This window comes from Physcomitrium patens, chromosome 15, assembly GCF_059467195.1.
Source record: "Physcomitrium patens ecotype Gransden chromosome 15, ASM5946719v1, whole genome shotgun sequence".
NCBI lineage: Eukaryota > Viridiplantae > Streptophyta > Bryopsida > Funariales > Funariaceae > Physcomitrium > Physcomitrium patens.
The window spans coordinates 9,728,263-9,746,713 of NC_143424.1; the positions used below are offsets into that span (position 1 = coordinate 9,728,263).

The following is an 18,451-nucleotide window of genomic DNA, read 5'->3' on the forward strand; positions in this document are numbered from 1 at the left end:
TGTTCAAGGAAATATTTTTAGGGCTGGGAGGAACGCTGACGACAAAGTAATCTCGACCGATCAACAAACGGAAGGCTGAGATGTTACTTCGCCGCTCCCCCAGCATGAAGGGCACTGGGATCGAGGCATCGGGCACTGTTCCCCACTGACTGCTCCCTTTAGGGCAGCTTGTGACAAAGCATAGCATGTTGACATTTTCTTACTTTTCCTTTATTAATTTGTCCTTTTTCTTTTTCATGCAAGAGATGGCAGAGAACTTTTTGCGAACACGTCTTTTCCGGTTCCTTACAGTTGGGAACATAAAAGCTACCGCAGCTAATAATGGATGTGGGCCCGCTAATCTCATGCCAATTCCATCGCGGAATTAGAGATTCTTCAGTCGAGTGGAATATTCCCAGGTTTGTTACCACCAACCCAGGAAACGGATGAAGGTTTTGAGATCCTCCCAAACTGCTGATGAATAGATGAATGGAGGTTATATCATTCATTCGAAGCGTGGTTTGAACTGGTGCATTCATTCACCTCGGAGATGGAGAATGTGGAGGAAGCGTTCACACCTACTTTCAGATCTCATGACAACGTCGCCACTTAGACTTTTTCACGGCAGTGTGAAGCAGCGAGAGCGTCGGTGACTGATCGATGTTCGTAGAGAGGTATTTTGCAACGCCTTCGCATCCGTTTCGTGGGAATGTAACTCACTGGAAGGAAATCCTGGATGGTTTGGGAAGAATTAGAGAAGCAGGCTTCACGGCTAGTTTTTTGTTGTTGTGTGCGTAGCCAGGTATGGAATTCTTCAATTCTACGACACGACGGGAGGAAGTCTTCAGTTGCACTTCAAGAACCTTAGCAGCACCGAAACTTCGAAGCCTTGGGCCAGCTACAAACCCATTTGCCTTAGAGTTGTTGTGTTGGAAGTCTGTACATTGTATGGATCTGGGAGCCCTGCCGGCAACGCTACACCCTCGGTGTAATAGTTATTCGTTCTTGGACGTTGCAATCCTGATTTGCTTCTGTGACTTCATGAAAGTAAGGCCGCCGATGAATTTCAGACCTCTCCCTGCAACGATGAGCCCTTGCACGCAGTTTCATGAGCTTACGTGTTCTTTTATTAGATCCTTTCCTGTCTTGGCGCATTTTTTTTTTTTTTTTTTTTTTTTTTTTTTGTGTTTTTGTGTTTTTGTGTTTTTGTGTTTTTGTTTTTGTTTTTGTTTTTGTTTTTTTTTTTTTAATGTTTTTCATCACGAGCCACCAAACTTCCTTAGCGAGATAGAGTTTGCAGGATTTGATCGAGTCAGTGTTTCAACTTTTGCAGGGGATTTCTTGGTTTCGCAACTAAGAATATGCTGGGCTGGATATCTTCTGATTCTGTGGTCATTGTTGACATTGTATTGCTTCATGGAGTTAAAATTGGAAACATGTCGAATTGCGCATTTAGATATTTTTTACGATCCACAACAACATGTGGAACTGGCAGCTAGGTATCCATGACCCAGTTCAGAATGCCGTTTCACAATTGTAAAGTTGGGACTCCGAAGAGGGAGCCAGGGTAAAGGCCGGAGGGAAAGTTACCTCTGGAAAAGAGGTTCGGTAAGTTGATCACTATCCTCGTGTGACAGTGCAGCACATCTTCATGCACGAGTCATGTAGTGGGTTCCACGCATTCCATTGTTTGGTTCTCCTCACCCAAACAAATGGAATTGGAGTGACAATTAATTGTGATATCAGGAGTGAGCAGAGGGAAATTAGTCGATCTAAATTATTTGCGGCATCGTTCAGTTCCACTCCCCTGTTACTTTGCAATGTAATGGACACGTCGGCCAAGATAAAATGATTCTGTTTGTAAACTCAGATTGAGAATTTCAGTTTCACTACTTTTTTCGCATCGTTATTTCCATTTCAAATGCATTATCCTCTCATTCAAAGTCTCAAATAAACTCATGACGTAGCATGCAGTGCAAAACTGTACAGGGAAAATAATGCTGACAGCATGTAATCCAGAAATTTCATTATCAGCGAGTGAAGAACAGATTCAACCAGATTTTCTTTGGAACAAATATTTTGGTCATAATTTAGACAGCAGTCTGTACATTTCAGAAGTGTGCGGTTACTAATGACGGAAATTAGGTCACATCGACCACAATCCTGGCAGAGTGCATCGACCACGTAAATTGATGGTTGTAGAAACTCAGTATTTCCGCTAAATTCAATCTGAGCATCTCATTAAACGCACCGTTGACAGGCTTTGATGCGTGCCAAAATAATCGCACTCCACTGTCATCTTGTAATGAAGAAGCTCTTGAGCTACAGCGCAAAAAAAAAAAAAAAAAAAAAAAAAAAAAACTACCAACTGGTACTATGGGAAGACGCCGAGTGAGGACATGTACATCATACATAAGTAGGGTTCTATCGCATAGAATATAGCGGTGCTTGCAAGATGCACTATTCCTTCTGGCCAACTGGTTTTGTAGGAGCTAACAGCCGCACAAGAACTAAAAACCCTCGGGCGGCACCGATTTCGTAGAGGAAAACATCAATTCTTTGTGCCTTACTCATCCACATATCCAAAAAGAGACCAGTCGTGAATCCTGAAGGTAGAAAGAACTTGCTTGAACACATCAGCAGCCGGCAACAGTCCTGCCTGGGCAGCTGGCAATGTCGCACCTGCTCCCACTGCTGCAGCACTTTCACTATGCTCACTGAACAAGTATAATGTCAAATCAGCATCTATCCATGTCTGGCTGAACAAGTATGACGTCCATCACGATACCAGAATCAATAGGCAAACGAATCTGTAATACGACTTGAAAGAAGGCTTTCACATCCATTCCAGATACATAAGAATTCCCTGACTACATTACCTGATATTTAGAGGCTCATAAACAGTTATAAGAATGTCTGTTTCCACAACGCGCAATCGGATGTTTGCTAAGTACACCTACATAGATGAGATGATACCAAATTCATCAGTCTACTAGAGATACGCATCATCCTAAGACCTAAAACATAATCACAAGTTAACATCAGAAGCATTTGAAAAACTCCGTTCGAAAGCTAAATGACTTAGTAGCTATGATCTAGAGTCCAGCCATTGTGATGGAAAATATAACATCTAAACCCTCAATCGTCCACCCTTCTAGAGACTCTCAACAAGGTGCAGTTAGAGCCTGATGGGAACTTATGACTGAAACGTACCCGCACATTGTTGGACGCCTCAACACCTTGGCGACCTTTTGCAATCTCCTGCATGTGAAATAAAGGACGATCAGGAAAGTACCCGTTCTTCTAGACTTTTAAGTCCACAACACACAAGTCACCCAAATTGAGTTGTGACACGAGATGAAAGACTTGACCAGAGCGGCATACCATGGTACCGATTACAGCATTGACCGTGGTATTTGCCTCCAGGTTGGGAATGTTCGCTGCAGGTATCCTACTCTCATCTTCCACAATCTGTTTCCAACCCCTTCACAACAACCATTTATAACGAGAAAGCAGCTACAGACTTTTGATGCAAGGACCTCTTACAATCGCTTTAACTACCCTAAGAAATACTCAATAAACGATAGTAGATAAAAAGTGTAGAGAACTGTAAGTGGTAGACAAAGTTCTATTGCTCTGTTGGCTTTAGAACCATTTGGTACAACTTTATCCAGACTTCCTCTACTATGCGAATAAGCGTGCAACCCTAATATTCTCATAAATCCTATCAAAACCGTGAAAGCATGCATCAAAGATAAACATCAAACGTGATATTAGTCCTGTAGCGATGTTATTGAGAAACGAGGGGCGTACCAAGGTGTTCTCAAATGCTTGCTCCACGGCAAGGTCTTCCAAGAACCAGCGAGCACTGCCTGCATCAGCGACATTCTCCTTGAGCTCCAAAAGCTCGATAATAAAGCTCTCATCCCGGTTAGGATCCACAAAAGCTTCCTGTGATTTCCAAAAACCTGTCTATGAGGACCCAGAAAAACCAAACTCAACAGAGACAACAGCGGATACGATAAGTCGCTAAAACGATGAAATACAATGGAGAGCAATCTCACCTGATTATTAGGTACATCCCGAAAGTCGCTGATATCCTGTGAGAAATTACAAGTGATCATCAGGTACTATCCGTGACATTTGAGTCCTACTGAGACAGAAACAGGGCCAAGATTTCCAATGCCACAGACATGAACTTGCCATGTTCATGAAATGAACAAATAATAAATTCCAGGGTGCACCCATGTGTTCAAAACCCAAGCTCCAATTACACACAGGCGGGCAAAACCAATAAAAGATTTGTGAAGCAAGAGTGGGGAGTCCAAAAGAAAAGAGTAGAGGCCTTACTCCATATCTGGGAGGAAAGCTGCAGGAGATAGCTCCACCAAACAACATCATCTTCACAGAATTCTCTGCGAAAACAAGAATTCCAGTATGAGAACATCCGACATGCGCACACAATTGAAATTGCCCCGAAGACTGCAACTGTGCAGTATACCTAAAATTGAAGCACCATCGGTGTAATTCACGTTGGTGGGCATTGGCTCATTCGCAGTTTCGCACTTGTGTGAGACGGCGCCATTGGACGGCGGATCTAGAGTAATGCCCGCCAACTCTTCCTGAATCTTTTGAACAGAATCAGCTGCTGGGGCTTGAGTGGGGTCACAAGGAGTTGTCATTCCGACCTTCACTATCACGATCTGCCCACTAACACACAATCCAAACTTTGCTGATGGATCTGACTACCGCTTACACTCACGTTCTTTGTTTCTCTTGCAGATAAATCTGTCTCTTGTAATCTCTGTGGCACTTGCTTAACCATGGAGTGAAGAGAGCTGGGCTGCGAACCAAGCAGCGAGACTTCGTGGGTATCTCAGAGGCATCTATAAGGCTCCTTAGGAATCTCCTTTACCCCACCGATGAATGCTTTTTCAGTGTGAATAGACGAATGAAGATTCATCTGCCCACTTCCAGAATAGAAACACAGTACCACCGTATCCATCATCGACACTATTTTTACGATACTCACTTGCTTTATGAATCTAGGGGAAAACTCATGACTCTTGTGCACCTCTGAATCCAGCGCGATCCAGTTATTGCACAGGATGGTTTAAGGTTGATTGATTTCAGTGAAGCAGTTAATCATTCGTGAAAGTCAATCAAGTGGCTGCAGAATTGAAATTCTCACACTCAGCCACCTCGATGGTCATTGATGAGGCACGCTACTTTTGCAATGTTTCATTTTTCTTATTCATTTTCTATTTTAGTTATTTGACTGTTACGTCAATTTTCGAGAATTTTCTTATTATGTCCTTGACACAAAAGATTTCGTTTCGAAGTTGTAAGTGACATCAATTTGGCTTTCTCAAAAGCGTGTGGATTCAGTTCGTTTCATGTGCCAAACGTGACAGTTCCATTTATGTTAGTGGATGAAGCATTTGTCTGCTTGTGCAAAAATGTTTGGTATTCAAGATGAAGGAAAATGGATGACAGTACCTGTTTTAACTGCAACAAGAGCGACAAATTTATAGTGTACTTTTCAGATGATTTCCTTGACTTGCTCTGACACTGGCTCAGGCTATCACTGTCTTCAGTATTTGTCTAGCAGTGCTGAAGTCAAAGGCTTGTTATGCTCAAGTCTTTGCAAACAAGCAGTGTATAAAACACAATCCGTGAGTGTTGTGTATAGCAGCAGGGCATACGTGTGCAGAACATTTTGGATGTCTGTTCATTCACGTGATCCATTTGGTAAAACAATTTTTTTGCGGTCATCAAGATTAAAAAAGGGACAGGCATGTTATTTGCCTCGACATTTGAGAGATAGAACATATGTAGGGAAGCAAGACTAACAATATCATTCTTCAGAGGATTACAGGTCTACATGAAGAGTAAAGAATGGGCACGAAGATTGAAATTTGATGATTCTCATGCAAAGTTGCTTGAGAAAACTTTCCCAAATTCAGTGTCATTCAATAACCCACATAATAAGCAATAGGTCTCACGTAGAGACGCATTCAATTGAGACGGCTACACGGAATAGATAAAAAGGTTCGTAAGAGTCAAAGTTTCCTAGCAATGATGGTGGACCAGTTTTACATTGATTTGACACCGAGGTTCATTGCGAAATCAAGATAGAACTGACACTATACCTTTGCATATGCAAGTGCCATACCACAATTGCAACACCTAAATCTTGAGACCTCTTGTTTATTTACCAAAGATGTAAGCTCGAAGAAGCGACAAGTTATGGTTATCACCATCTTGATCTGATTCTGCAGCGGTGGACATCGAGCGGTTTCGTAATGCAAGCGTCATGTCGAGAGCTGTTTCGGCTGTGTCTGCAATTCCTGGCCCAACGGCATTCTTAATGGGCGCAAACTCCTCATTCCTATTAACCTCCAACAGGGCAACCTGTGCAATCATACAACAGCCGTTTGGATTATGAAGAAAAATATTTACACTGGCAAACCCTCAGACTGAATTAACAGAATACAGCAGGCATACATTTCTTATGGTAGATTAACCAATTACACAGAAGTGCGAGAACAACCCTTTGTTACTTGACGTGGGTTAAAAGCATGTTTAATACATGCACGTTAATAAACTTACTTCCTCCGAGTCGCAGTATTTGAAAGCATCAAATATGAACCGCTCCAGCTTTACTCCATTAGGCTGGTCGGGCGTATAGGTTGTCCATTCACCTGATTCATCTTTTTTCATACATCGTATTCTCTTCAATGCAGAGTGAAACCCAAGTTCTAGCTTTTTGTCTGCAAGAGTTTTCAGGTAATCCACTGAGAAAAGGTTTACGCAAATGTGAGCTGCCTGGTAAACTAGATCGTCTCCCTCTTTTGCAGTTCGTAGCGCGTCTGGCATTTCGTTGTACTCCAAGACTCTATAATGACTGGAAATTGAATTTCCGTGAATGTTGATTGCAAGTCTTTCATCACCTTCCTCAGTTTCATCAGACTCCGAAATATCCTCTATCTGTGTGCCTTCATGTTCGCTATGGAGATTCTGTTCATTATTCTTCTGCAAACATACTACACCTACAGCCTCGTCAGACGAAGTTCTCTTGACTACCTTGACACCTACGTCCGCTTTTTGCTCATGTGCGTATCCAAAGAACACGGGATCTCCAACGCGCACAAGAGCATTATCCACAGAGTACACCTGCAATATCCAAACATTTTTTTCATCGAAGTCAAACTGCTTGTAGTAACAAATACATCAAAATTGGCAACACATTCCTCATATTTACACATAGAGTCGTCCCAAATGAAGTCTAGTTAGGAGAGAGTCGTACTCCAAAATGCAGCAATGATTGTGCTCCCAACTAGGGATTGAGGAGAAAAAAATGAAAAAAATAGAAATACTGCACTTCGTACACAACTACTTTCCATTCGTGCATCCTCACTGTAATAATTGTCTTGATAAACAATTTGCTTGTATTCTTTTAAAAACTGTATCAGGTTGCTTGTATGAAGAATGATAAGAGGAAATAAAACTATCAAATTACTTATCCAGCATACCTGAACATACTGTACGCCTTCTTCAGATAGCCGATCAGTAATATTTTGTGCGTGGAGAGCAGAAAACAAGCCACCATTTCCTGTGGGCGCTACAGCTAATTTCCATGGCGATTCTAAAAGTATAGCATTGCCCTCTTTGTAATCTACACAAGGTAGACTGTCTTGCTTGACAAACCACACCTGCAAGGCTTGATGGCTCAATCTATGCGCAAAATAGAGGTCACTCAAAACAAGCAAAAGAATCATGCCAAAGTGAGGATACCTAAATCCCTAACACTCCTATAATTTTGCCAAGTCCGAAGAGATTTACGCCGTGATGTAGCTCAAAGTAGCATGGTTTCTAATATAAAACAGTCGGGGTCTTAAACTCTTCGCATCCAAGGTATCCAATCCAGCCAGTTTTTCAGTGTGCACACTTGCTCTTTTGAGCGTTCGAGAGCGAAAGCGATTGCAACGTGATCGTCATACAGGGTGCTCGGAAACTACGCTAGCCTTATCACAAACAAGAGGAAGCAATATGATTCTAAAAATCATGAAAAGATGGAAAATACCATGACATGAGACTTTTATAAAGCTGAAAAGAGTTTTACCTGAGATTCTTTCAATCCAAAATACTCTTTCTTCTCAAAGAAAGACCGAGTGGAAACATCAGTAGCATCACTAGTCAAGACAATCCATGGTATTTGAGGAGCTGCTTCAGGGTAGACCTGCATGATAAACACCTAATAAGTGATGTAAATTTCTTCTCACAAGCCTCACATGCCCACTCTTTGAAGGAACTGATGCCAAAAAGAACGAAAAAAAGCAAAACACTCTGCAAAGCACGTCTAATGGACAGTATACTTTATAATATCTTAAAATACGTTATTACATTTGTCCTTGAGTCATTCGAGAATTTCAATCAGCAGATGATATTTGACAGGATGATACAGACAACAAATAAGCATCTGATCTACTGTAATGAGCTGCAACAGTCATACCAAAACCAGAGATCAAGAACCTCGCATCCAGTTTATGACAAACTGAAAGAGTGCTCTCATCATGAATGCCCAAGAAGCGGAAGGTGCATGTTGAGAATCCTTTAATATACCTGGGCAGCGAGTTCTTGCACAAGGAGCAATCGATCAGCTTGAATTTCAAAGAGGGATTTCCTTTCCGGGAGGTCAAGCTCCAACATTCCTTTCACAGGAGGGCTGTCTGGTCCTAGTCTTGTGGCTTGACCGCCAGCAAGGACAATCACAGCTACCTCTCCATCCGCGACTAGCTGTAAGCCCTTGTACCACCAGCGAGCTGTATCGTTGTCTTTGCTTGTAGGTGACCAAGTCTCAAAATCTGCCCAGTTGGCTTGTGGTACTGTAGGAGGGGGTTGTAGCTCACCAGTTATCCTGTGTGATAACAAGACAGTTGAATCTTGTTAACTACATTAAGTGACTGAAAATAGAGAAGAAGGTAAATGTTCTCATGAAGCTCGTATGGGTCGTCAGTGGCATAACTAAACTCATAGGCAAGTCAGAGCTGAGGGTAGAAAGGCTGTGCCTCATTACTTACGAATTTGTGGACAGTGGACTAGGGGCATTTAATAGGGCTTGTTGAAAGAGTCCAAAGTCGATGCTCATCAATTGATCCATAAGGGACTGACGCTGAGATTCTTCTCCTATAGACAGACCTTCCAATACATGCGTCTGTCCTAGAGCTCTCAGACGTTTCCTTATAGCCGATAGAATTGCTTTCCTCTTGCGTTCCTGTATGGCCAAAATAACACAGTTCCTTTTGAAATATCTCACCTTTTTGAATCCTACATAGAATAGGGATTGGAAAAATGACGAGGAGCCAAGAGTTTCTGAACTTATTTGAAAGATAAAATATTTTCGACGGTTCGACCACACCAATAGAGAAGATAGTTCGATGCAGCATTATCATACCATCTTCAGTGATTCTTTTCGAGAAGGGCCTTCCTTTGGTACATTCAGATCCAATAGCCCATCCGGTGGACTAATCTCAACCCTATTAGAAGAAATATCCACAACTGGAACAATTTCTTTAACAAAAGGTATCCATATCCGAACATCCTTGCCTCTAATTGGCTTTGTCAGCTGAACGCGTAATAGGTCGCTTGCCCCACTGTTATGAACATCCACTATTGTTCCAATTGTTTCCTTGGTCTCCTGTAATGATGATAACCATAATAAGCAAAAGCAGATCTTGATCAGACACTAAAACCAAATTAATGCATGTTCTGCAATCATTCCAACTGCCAAAACAAGCCATACACTAAATGCATGTCACGAGAAGCATCTTACAACTTCCTAACAAATTTATATCCTAAGACAACGAGCACAAAGCAGAAGAATGAATCAGGAAAAAGTTTTTTAGTCCCTAGTACTATGTCAAATAGAAACTCAGAATGCCATTCAAACTCTCGAATCGGAAAATTTTCACATGTCGAATTGAGGATGTTCAATTTGAGTAAACACTTTTCACCTCAAATACTGATGTTTAAAATTTAGTGTGCATTACCACAATGTTACGCCGCTAATTGCAACAGAAATAATGAAAATCTGGATTAGTAAGCTAATAATCTCACCTGAATGACTACGTCCATGCCCAAAAGATCAGGTATATAATCCTCGTCTTCTTCCAGAGAAACTGGCCTCTCATCTGCTCTTATCAACATGGTAGCGCCTTGAAATTCGCTTGCCTGGATCAAGTCTCAGAACCATGACATAGCCCACCAGAACAATTCGTAAGTCACAACCATGGAGTGGTTAGATAAGAAGCAGTACCAAATTATCTAAGTAGAGTTCATAACAAACCAAGCAACAGTTTAAAACTAGCAAGTTAAGGTTTTCACCTTTTCAAGCGTGTCGACGCCCTTCAATCTAACAAGCCATGACGTCTGCTTCCCAATGGTTTCTCGACCTTCGATAAGCTCCACTTCAGTAATAGAAGGCTTGCCCATTCTCATCTTCTTTATCCAACGAGTCCCTGGCTGCTCTTCGACAACAAGCAAACATGTAAACGTCATCTATGTGAACTAAAACTGTCGGACTTCATAATAGCTTAGAGATCTGAGAAAGCGTACATACGCTACAAGGGCTTTTAGGTACATTACAGATCCAGTTCACGACAAAGTAGACCAGAGAAGTGTAAAATTTGAAGCATTAAATTTTTTCATTTCTAAACCATAGATAGTAGGAATTGCACCAGGCGGACTTCATAGCGGCTACCATTGTACCGTTTCAAACCGCTCTTCTGGAAAATCTGTAGAAGACCGGATTCGTAATTCGCCATAAACACCATGAGTTTCTGCTACAATGCCGATTTCCACAAAGTCGTCCACATTGACAGAGGATTCTGCTGCTGTTATCGACAATCAATCACACCAAATAAATGGCATATTTAGAAACATCATTCGTAATATCACCAAATCAATCAAAGCACGTCGTACAAGTGTATCACAGAATACTCATAGGAAAACTCTCGTCCAAGAACCAATCCCGACAAAATTGTAAGGTGACTGCTACGTTGAGACAGTTTATCGCCAAGGATACCGAACTGGAAGTCCCTGGAGGCTTGGATATGAATGATGTAATAATTTATCCGCTGGAATGACAAGTTTCAGTATTGTGAATCTAATTATTAGTCAATACCTGCACCGAGTGAACGGAGCTGATACATTACCCTGTAGAAGTTTCTAAGTAAGGATACCGTCAAAAGGAGAGGAACTTGATGAACTAATTCTGTGCATGAATAGAGGTTTGAGTAATTCACTCGCCAGATGGAGAACGCGATGCACGACAATCAACTGCTACCACCCTTCCATATTCTCGCTTCCCTTCAGAGTGAATCCTCACAGCATCAGTCAGTTGCACGTCGCCACACCTGATCGCCGCGGCGCTTTTCTGGGAGTCATCCGGCCATTTGAATGCTTGTTGAATATCCACAGACTGTAGGAAAGAAGTGCGAGATCCTCGCACACGGCTAAGGTGCGAGTGCGACGGAACCAACTGCTTCAATGTCAACGAGCAGCAATGCGCAGCACCCAAAGAGGCAATTGAGGCTATCATCGCGAGTAACTTGAGACTAATCAGAATTCTCTATTATTCAGCACCTGTTGTCCGAAGCACCTTAAACCCTGAACCCTAAACCACTAAACCTCGAGATAACTGAGCTATTCAAGCATCTAGAACTATACTATCATCACAATTCAAATAAAAAAACCGCTAGTCTTTCCGCAAGTTGAATCTCTATGGTCACTCTTTCCAGAATCACAACATCAAATAGTTGAATCACTCCTTTCTATTCTACCTTAGTTCTTCGGTTCTTAAATCCCAGATTTCTAAACGGTGAGTAGCAAGAAACTACGATGCCATGTATAGAGGTTTCCCTACAACTCCTTGTTCCACCATCAACCTCAACCATGGAGAGCAGAGAAGCCACTGATTACTGAACTGTGAATTTTCAACAAGCCAATGTTTGCAAGATTCGCCCTCTTCTATCATCAAGGCTCCTTCGAGGGCGTTGTCGAATTTGGGCTCTATCTCCGAAGAGTGCTGTGATAAGGAACTCACGACAAATGGATATGACAGACGAGGAACCAACGGAGTGGCCCGAAAAGTGTTGAACCTGAGGAATAAGGTCGACGATCAATAGACGACTTCCGTCCATCTGCCGTCAGAAGAAAGGAATTTTCCACTGTTCACAACCCAGCTTGGAAATGGCGGGGAGATACTTGTCATTTCCACGGCATTGGCCCATCCACTCAGCCTGCTTGTGGCTGCTTATGTGACGGGTAAGCCAGATTTTAAGACAGCAAGACCTACACTCGGTTCGCATCACTTGCATTATCAATTCCTTGATAGAATCAGTATATTTTCTACGGGAGGCAAATCTGTCAGATTTGTGGGTTCCGAATTTGTGGCTTTGATTGGTTATCGAGGCTGTGGGCGGGATGAATTTTGTACTGATGGGATCGCATGAATTCGCTTTCTAGGCATTGAATTGTGCTTGTTGTGTTTTCGCTGATGAACGAATCGCTTGTAGATTGATATTGCAAGCCTACTGAATGCTGACATTCTCCTAATTACCTACGCACATTTCCCCGCGGATTGTTGCTCCACATCCTGCAATTAGAAATGTTGCTGGCGGAATCTTCCAAGCCTTTGCGATTCGGTGACCAGGCAACCTGCAGTAGAGGATTTAACCTACCTCAGTTTCGTGCTATTCCTCACTCTAAAGATGGTATTATGAATCGCTTGCAAGGGTGGTACAGAATTAGGGCATATTGATTGGATCCTGAAAAATCGGAGATCCAAGGCAATTCTTCTGTGAAAGGGTTGTTGATTTTTGTTCCGGAACATGGAGACAGGCTTGGAGAATTTGCTCCGCATAACCTCATACATCCTGACCATACTTTGCGTCAATGTGCCGCACTACTTTTCTTTATGGGACGCAAGGCACGAGAATCGCGAGAGGGTGATGGCAGAGGGTATGCAACCAGCAAGAAATAATCGCAACGGGATGTTACTTCCGAAGACGGATACAACTTCACACGCAAACAACCAAGCAAGCAACGACCAGAGCTCACGAGCTTCCCATATTTGGTTTGATGCGGACATGCACAATCTGCAAAGTTTGGTAGAAGATTAAGCTCTTGCAGCACTCGGCAACCTCAACGTACATCCTCTTGTGTTGTAGCTACACCCTTGAGCTCCATGAAGTGTACTCAGGGAGCTCTTTAACTCTCGGGTGCTTCATCTTAGGGGTTCTAAAGCAGTGTTTTATAACCATCTACTTGAATGAGAGTGAGGATGAAGCCAACCTGTTGTCCAGACGATGTTTCTAGCTCTGGATTTTTGGGTGGATCATGGAACATCGTGTGTCTTTTTGGAGCGTCCTTTGCCGTCCTGGTCGAAGAGGACCTATTCTACCATAGTGGGATGAATAGGCTCATGTTCAAATTTCTTCACAAAAAATGGCTATGAAAGCTTGACCTATGTTTCCTTTTTGCGAGTAGAGCTGGTTGGTGCGAATGGTATCGAAGAGCATCGAGGGCATGCTCTCCGGCAACGGCAAGGAATGGCAGATCTGCTTCATCAAACTGAACTGGATCTTCCAGTGGAATGGATTGCACCGCTGCTGTTGTTTCTAAGTGGCCGGCTGCTGCTCATACGACGGCATTTTGACGGTGTCATTGTATGAGGTGGCTTCTGACTTGTGATTCATTGTGCAACAATAGTTTCAGGACGGAGAGCAGAGTCAGATTACTAAGGCATTTCTGTAATCCATGGGACCCCTCTCTACCTACTTGTCTTGATATGTCTGCTTAGAGCAAGCCACAATTGCATCCTAGCGCTGCTAATATTCAACTTGCAAGTGCCATGAGTTGAGTTGCATTGTATGTGTAGCGTTCAGCTTTGAAACACATAGATGGGTGAGAAGTACTAAATTTTTTTCCATAACTGAAGGGTTTTTGTAAGATAATGGAGTTGAATGTACATGGGGGTGCTTAAACTGAGCTTAAAGTTGTGGGTTTTCTAAGTGAATGGAAACAAGGATGAGGACTAGAAAGATATTTGTTTTTTTATTTTCAAAGGGATATGTTTCTCTCATAGCTTGTAAGTGAAATGTCTATCAACATGTGATGGGATGATGTATGTGGATAGTTCACGTCTAATTGGGAAAACATCAAATGCATGATCGAGTGATTTCTTATTTTCTTTTATTTTTATTTAAGAAAGCCACCTCATACAATGACACCGTCAAAATGCGTGTTATTTTGAACTTCTTCAGTATCAGATGAGGGAAAACTTGTCCAATTTTGTAAAGAATATTACAGATAAAAAGTAATGTATGTGAAAGATTTTTTTTTTTTTTTTTTTTTTTTTTTTCTTCCAACGTCATGCAAGCATTTTATGACATCCTGAGGATATTTTGGATTGCATTATGGAATATTCTATTATTGTAGAAATTCTAGTTCTCTTGTATCACATGGGATAAGACTAGAAGAAAATCCCAATTTAGGTTCTCACATAACAGAATCTTCATGGAGAGTCTTAGGATATTTTCATAATTTAAATTTTATTTAGTAAATTTAAATTTAGCAAATAATAGAGTGATACAACTTTCAAGGTTTCTCTTCAATTTCAAAATCCTTTCTAAGTGATTTTTAAAGTTTTGTGCAAGAATTTTGGAAAAACTTGAAAAAGAAATCACATAATTTTGATTATAATTTTAAAGTGAATTTTAAATAGTATAAAGGGATTATAATAGGAATAGGTATTCAAAGGTGATGGTGTTATATTTGTAAATTTAAAAACACTATATTTGGTTTACAAAGTAGTAATATTATTATACAATCTTAAACATGCATAGAAGTATTGTCATCAATACAATACATTACTTTAGTAGTGTTAAATATGAACTTATTTTACAACAGTACATTAATGAATGTTGTGTACAAATAATGAATGTACATTACAGGGTGATGATGGTACCAAACATGGAGAACAATAAGAAGTCAAAAAAACAAATACACCTATCAGAAAGAGCAATGATAAAACTTGGATAGCTTTATTTATTATTTCTTCCACAAATTTTTTAAAATTCCACTAGAAATGCAACATGCTCATGTGTGATTTTTTGGTGTAAAAGAATTGAATTTTTAAAAGAACTTTCACAAACATGCCAGTGGCTTCAAGCACTTTTGATTCTTTCATCATTTATGTTTAACTTATAACATTCTTCAAAATATTTGTATGATTATGATGTTTTTGCCAAGTATTATATATTACAAAAAACATGGATTTTTTCAAAAGAATTTCTATATACAAAAATTTGATTTTGATATTTTCTTAAATATTTTTTAAAATTGACACATTCCTATGATATCCATGTCTATGAAACCATCATTGAACAAATTTTGGATATGATTTTTGTTCAAATTTAAAAATAAAATAAAATATATAATGTCAATCTCCTTTCAATTAAAAAGTTCATGAACCTTTATAAGAATTTACTTTAATGAACTGCCAATAAGCAATTAATAAAAGCTAAATATTTTATGTCTCCAAAACTTCATTATTTATTTATTTTCATTTATCTAATCATATTTTTTTCTAAGTGCCAATCCAAAAAGAATTAAATTTAAGAAGAATCTTAATATAATCCATGTTACCCACCTAAGCATTTTGATACCCACTAAAGTAATTAAACAGCAAAAGGTCAGGGCAACAAGCAGGAAGATAAAAGGAGTACTTATAGTGCCACCACAAAATGCAGAGGCACTTCCCAAGTACACACCAAGGAAGCCAAGTATTAAAAGATCATAGTATTACCACAGTGGTAGTCGAGAATTAGTAGAATGGAGTACAATGTTACTGGACAATAGAACCTCAAGTTAGAATAGCACTGGGCTAGAGGCCATGTAATTCAGAATCTTGGTAATAAAATAGCTCGTTTACTGATCAATGCATGTTGTTGGTTGCAGTTGTTACCAAGTTCTGTCTTGTGCTTGCTCACATCCCCTAAAGCTTGAGTAACAATCCACAAGATTGTTGTTGTTGGCATAAAAAACTCATGTTCCTCCACTATTTTCCATCAAAGATAATAGTGGTTTCACAGCAAGGATGTGAACCACTAACAATTTGAAAGTTATCTTTTGCTAAGCTCTGGTGGTTTAAAGCCATCTCAGACCAATAGTTCAACAATATTGGATCTAACAACTTAGAAAATGGAACTCCCAGTTGATGCACATATTTCAAAATAAAACATTAAAAATAAAAATAAAAAACAAGCACACACACACACCATGCATTCATTTTCCACACCTCTCCAAGCATGCTAACCATTAGAAGAATCTAAATAAAATCCTTCCAAGAATCTTTGAATTATTAATACTGTTAAGATGGGTGGTGTGGTGTTGGGTTGAGCTCACAGCAACAGTGGCAGGAAGCCATGTCAGCAAATTAGGACACACTCCCCCCCTCCCTGTGAATGAACTGAGCTGGAATCAAGGCTTCTGGTTGTCATTTCAATGCCTACTCTATCGGCAAGGCAGTACCCACAGTGCCGGAGAGAATCTTTCAAAAGGAATCTAAATCGAATCTGAGAGAGTAGAGTAGAGTAGAGGCTGGTTGAAAGGGAGCCCAGTCCTGGTCCAACCAACACCCAGACCACATCCCATGTTTCCTTTTTTTCTCTCCCTTTCCTCTCAAAAATGGTAGCAGCAGCTGCCGGCCACACCCACTTGAAAAAGGCGAATATTCATTCCTTGCTTCCCCCCTGGCCAGTTAGTTCTCAGTCCCCCCCCCCCCCCCCCCCCTTTGCTCTCTCTCTCGTGTGTGTATATGTTATGCTTGTTCTCTAGATGGAACTCAACGATGGAAAATTTCTTCGAAGGGGGGGACACCTACAAACTCTCCTGGCACCACAGCTTTGTGTTCCTCTATTGGGTCTTGCTCTTTGTGAGGCCTGCATGTCATCACTGTGCTTCCCGGTTCTCCCTTTCCCCAATTAATGTGTGGAGAGAGACAGCCAGGAGAGTGGGGGGGTGTGTGAAGGGAAGGAAAAGTCAGTGGCCTCTTTCTTTCTCCCAGAATGCAGTGGGAGCTCTCCCAAACGGGTCAAACCAAAGCACACCAAGGGAGTTGAACATTCAAGTTAAAGGGGGTCTGAGCTCACCCTCCCATTGATGATTCCCTTCAAGCAGTTGCCATGGGAACCACCTTTCTAATGACCCAAAAAAAAGATACACAGATGCAGCAAATCAATCAATTTTTGTGTGTGTAGATATATATATATATATTATACCTGGCTCAACATAACACAAAAAGCCACTTAGCCCATAGGGATAGCTATAAAGGAACACATTTTCATTTGGGTCCAAACCATTGAAGAGAGATTTTGTAGATATGCATACATAAACACAGATATACAAAACACAAGGAAAGGGAAGATATTTTTTGAGCATTATTGGAGCCTTCGCCCAGGTGGAACAAGTCCATTTTTCTTGGTTTTATTAACTGCATTCCCCCATAATTGTACACACTCTTGTCGTGTTCTTTCAAGGCAGTTGGCTGCAAAAAGCCACTAGAATGGAAGTATTCTTCTCTGGTAGTTTATTACTCTTTTAACAACTACCTGCTTATGATTGCAGAAAGGACCATTGGCCCCATATTAGGGTTTGAAGATATAAATAACAGAGTTGTCTGTTTTGGAGCCTTGGTTAATCAACTCACAATGCTTTACAAAGACATGAACATTTTTTTTTTTTCACTCATGAACTAATAATATTATACATACATACATATACACACACACCACAACAACAACAACATCTATATAAATATATGTGTGTGTGTGCACCCACATGAGAGTGAATGAAGGAAGGAGTGGATGAGTTTGAGCAAATGAAGTCCAAATGTCCACACATGCTCATCAAACAAGAGAAGGAAGGGACAAAATTATGCCACCATTTCCTCATCCAGGAGAAAGGAGTCACAAGTGCACCACAGGGAACAAACATTTCATCACTAATTCTGCAAGGTTCCCTCAAGGCAAGTGTCAGGGGGATCCATCTGGACAAATGTGTCTGAAGTTGAGATTTGTGCCAAGCTAGCAGGAGAGCCATGCTGAACAGTTCAAGGTACCCAGCAACTTCCTCACACCCACACACTAATGTTACTCAATCCAACACCCCCCACCTATTCCACACTGCGAATCTATACCCCAATTAACTTACTCCCTGCTTCATGTCTCCCATGTTGACGAATTTGCAGTATCCAAGCAACTTCAAAGGTAACAAACTAGTTTTTGTTCTTCTTCTAATATACACTGCTACAGATTTTTTGTGCCCCTAAAGTGGTTTAGTTGACCATAGAAAACCTCAATAGCATATAATCAAGTTTCCCAACTGAAGCTCCATATATATATATATA

At 40.8% G+C, this 18,451-nt stretch overlaps 2 protein-coding genes and 2 long non-coding RNA genes across 5 annotated transcripts; 2 read left to right on the forward strand and 2 right to left on the reverse strand.

Annotated features, from left to right (window-relative positions):
• The first annotated feature begins 569 nt into the window (after window positions 1–569).
• On the forward strand, window positions 570–1,545 carry LOC149987739 (uncharacterized). The gene is made up of 3 exons (XR_016506677.1): window positions 570–653; window positions 782–1,026; window positions 1,313–1,545. It is a non-coding gene; the product is annotated as an uncharacterized LOC149987739 (long non-coding RNA).
• Window positions 1,546–2,038: 493 nt separating this feature from the next.
• On the reverse strand, window positions 2,039–4,807 carry LOC112292520 (uncharacterized). Its single transcript, XM_024541089.3, has 8 exons — window positions 4,481–4,807; window positions 4,330–4,394; window positions 4,044–4,079; window positions 3,793–3,930; window positions 3,364–3,450; window positions 3,193–3,240; window positions 2,859–2,935; window positions 2,039–2,696 (listed from the first exon to the last, which is right to left on the reverse strand). Exons 1-8 carry the CDS (start codon window positions 4,659–4,661, stop codon window positions 2,546–2,548), a joined length of 783 nt encoding a protein of 260 aa, XP_024396857.1. The 5' UTR covers window positions 4,662–4,807; the 3' UTR covers window positions 2,039–2,545.
• A 1,214-nt stretch (window positions 4,808–6,021) lies between these two features.
• On the reverse strand, window positions 6,022–12,059 carry LOC112292519 (UDP-N-acetylglucosamine pyrophosphorylase). 2 transcript variants are annotated; one of them, XM_024541087.3, is made up of 11 exons: window positions 11,290–12,059; window positions 10,750–10,874; window positions 10,366–10,503; window positions 10,099–10,212; window positions 9,437–9,679; window positions 9,063–9,256; window positions 8,605–8,899; window positions 8,105–8,221; window positions 7,515–7,694; window positions 6,592–7,155; window positions 6,022–6,393 (listed from the first exon to the last, which is right to left on the reverse strand). In XM_024541087.3, the coding sequence occupies exons 1-11, from the start codon at window positions 11,579–11,581 to the stop codon at window positions 6,190–6,192; spliced, it is 2,466 nt and encodes an 821-aa protein (XP_024396855.1). In that variant the 5' UTR covers window positions 11,582–12,059; the 3' UTR covers window positions 6,022–6,189. The 2 variants fall into 2 exon arrangements, with proteins under 2 accessions (XP_024396855.1, XP_024396856.3); XM_024541088.3 differs by having other exon boundaries at window positions 10,719–10,874; window positions 11,290–12,034.
• Window positions 12,060–12,236: 177 nt separating this feature from the next.
• On the forward strand, window positions 12,237–13,508 carry LOC112292522 (uncharacterized). Its single transcript, XR_002972769.3, has 2 exons — window positions 12,237–12,306; window positions 12,558–13,508. It is a non-coding gene; the product is annotated as an uncharacterized LOC112292522 (long non-coding RNA).
• Window positions 13,509–18,451: the final 4,943 nt, after the last annotated feature.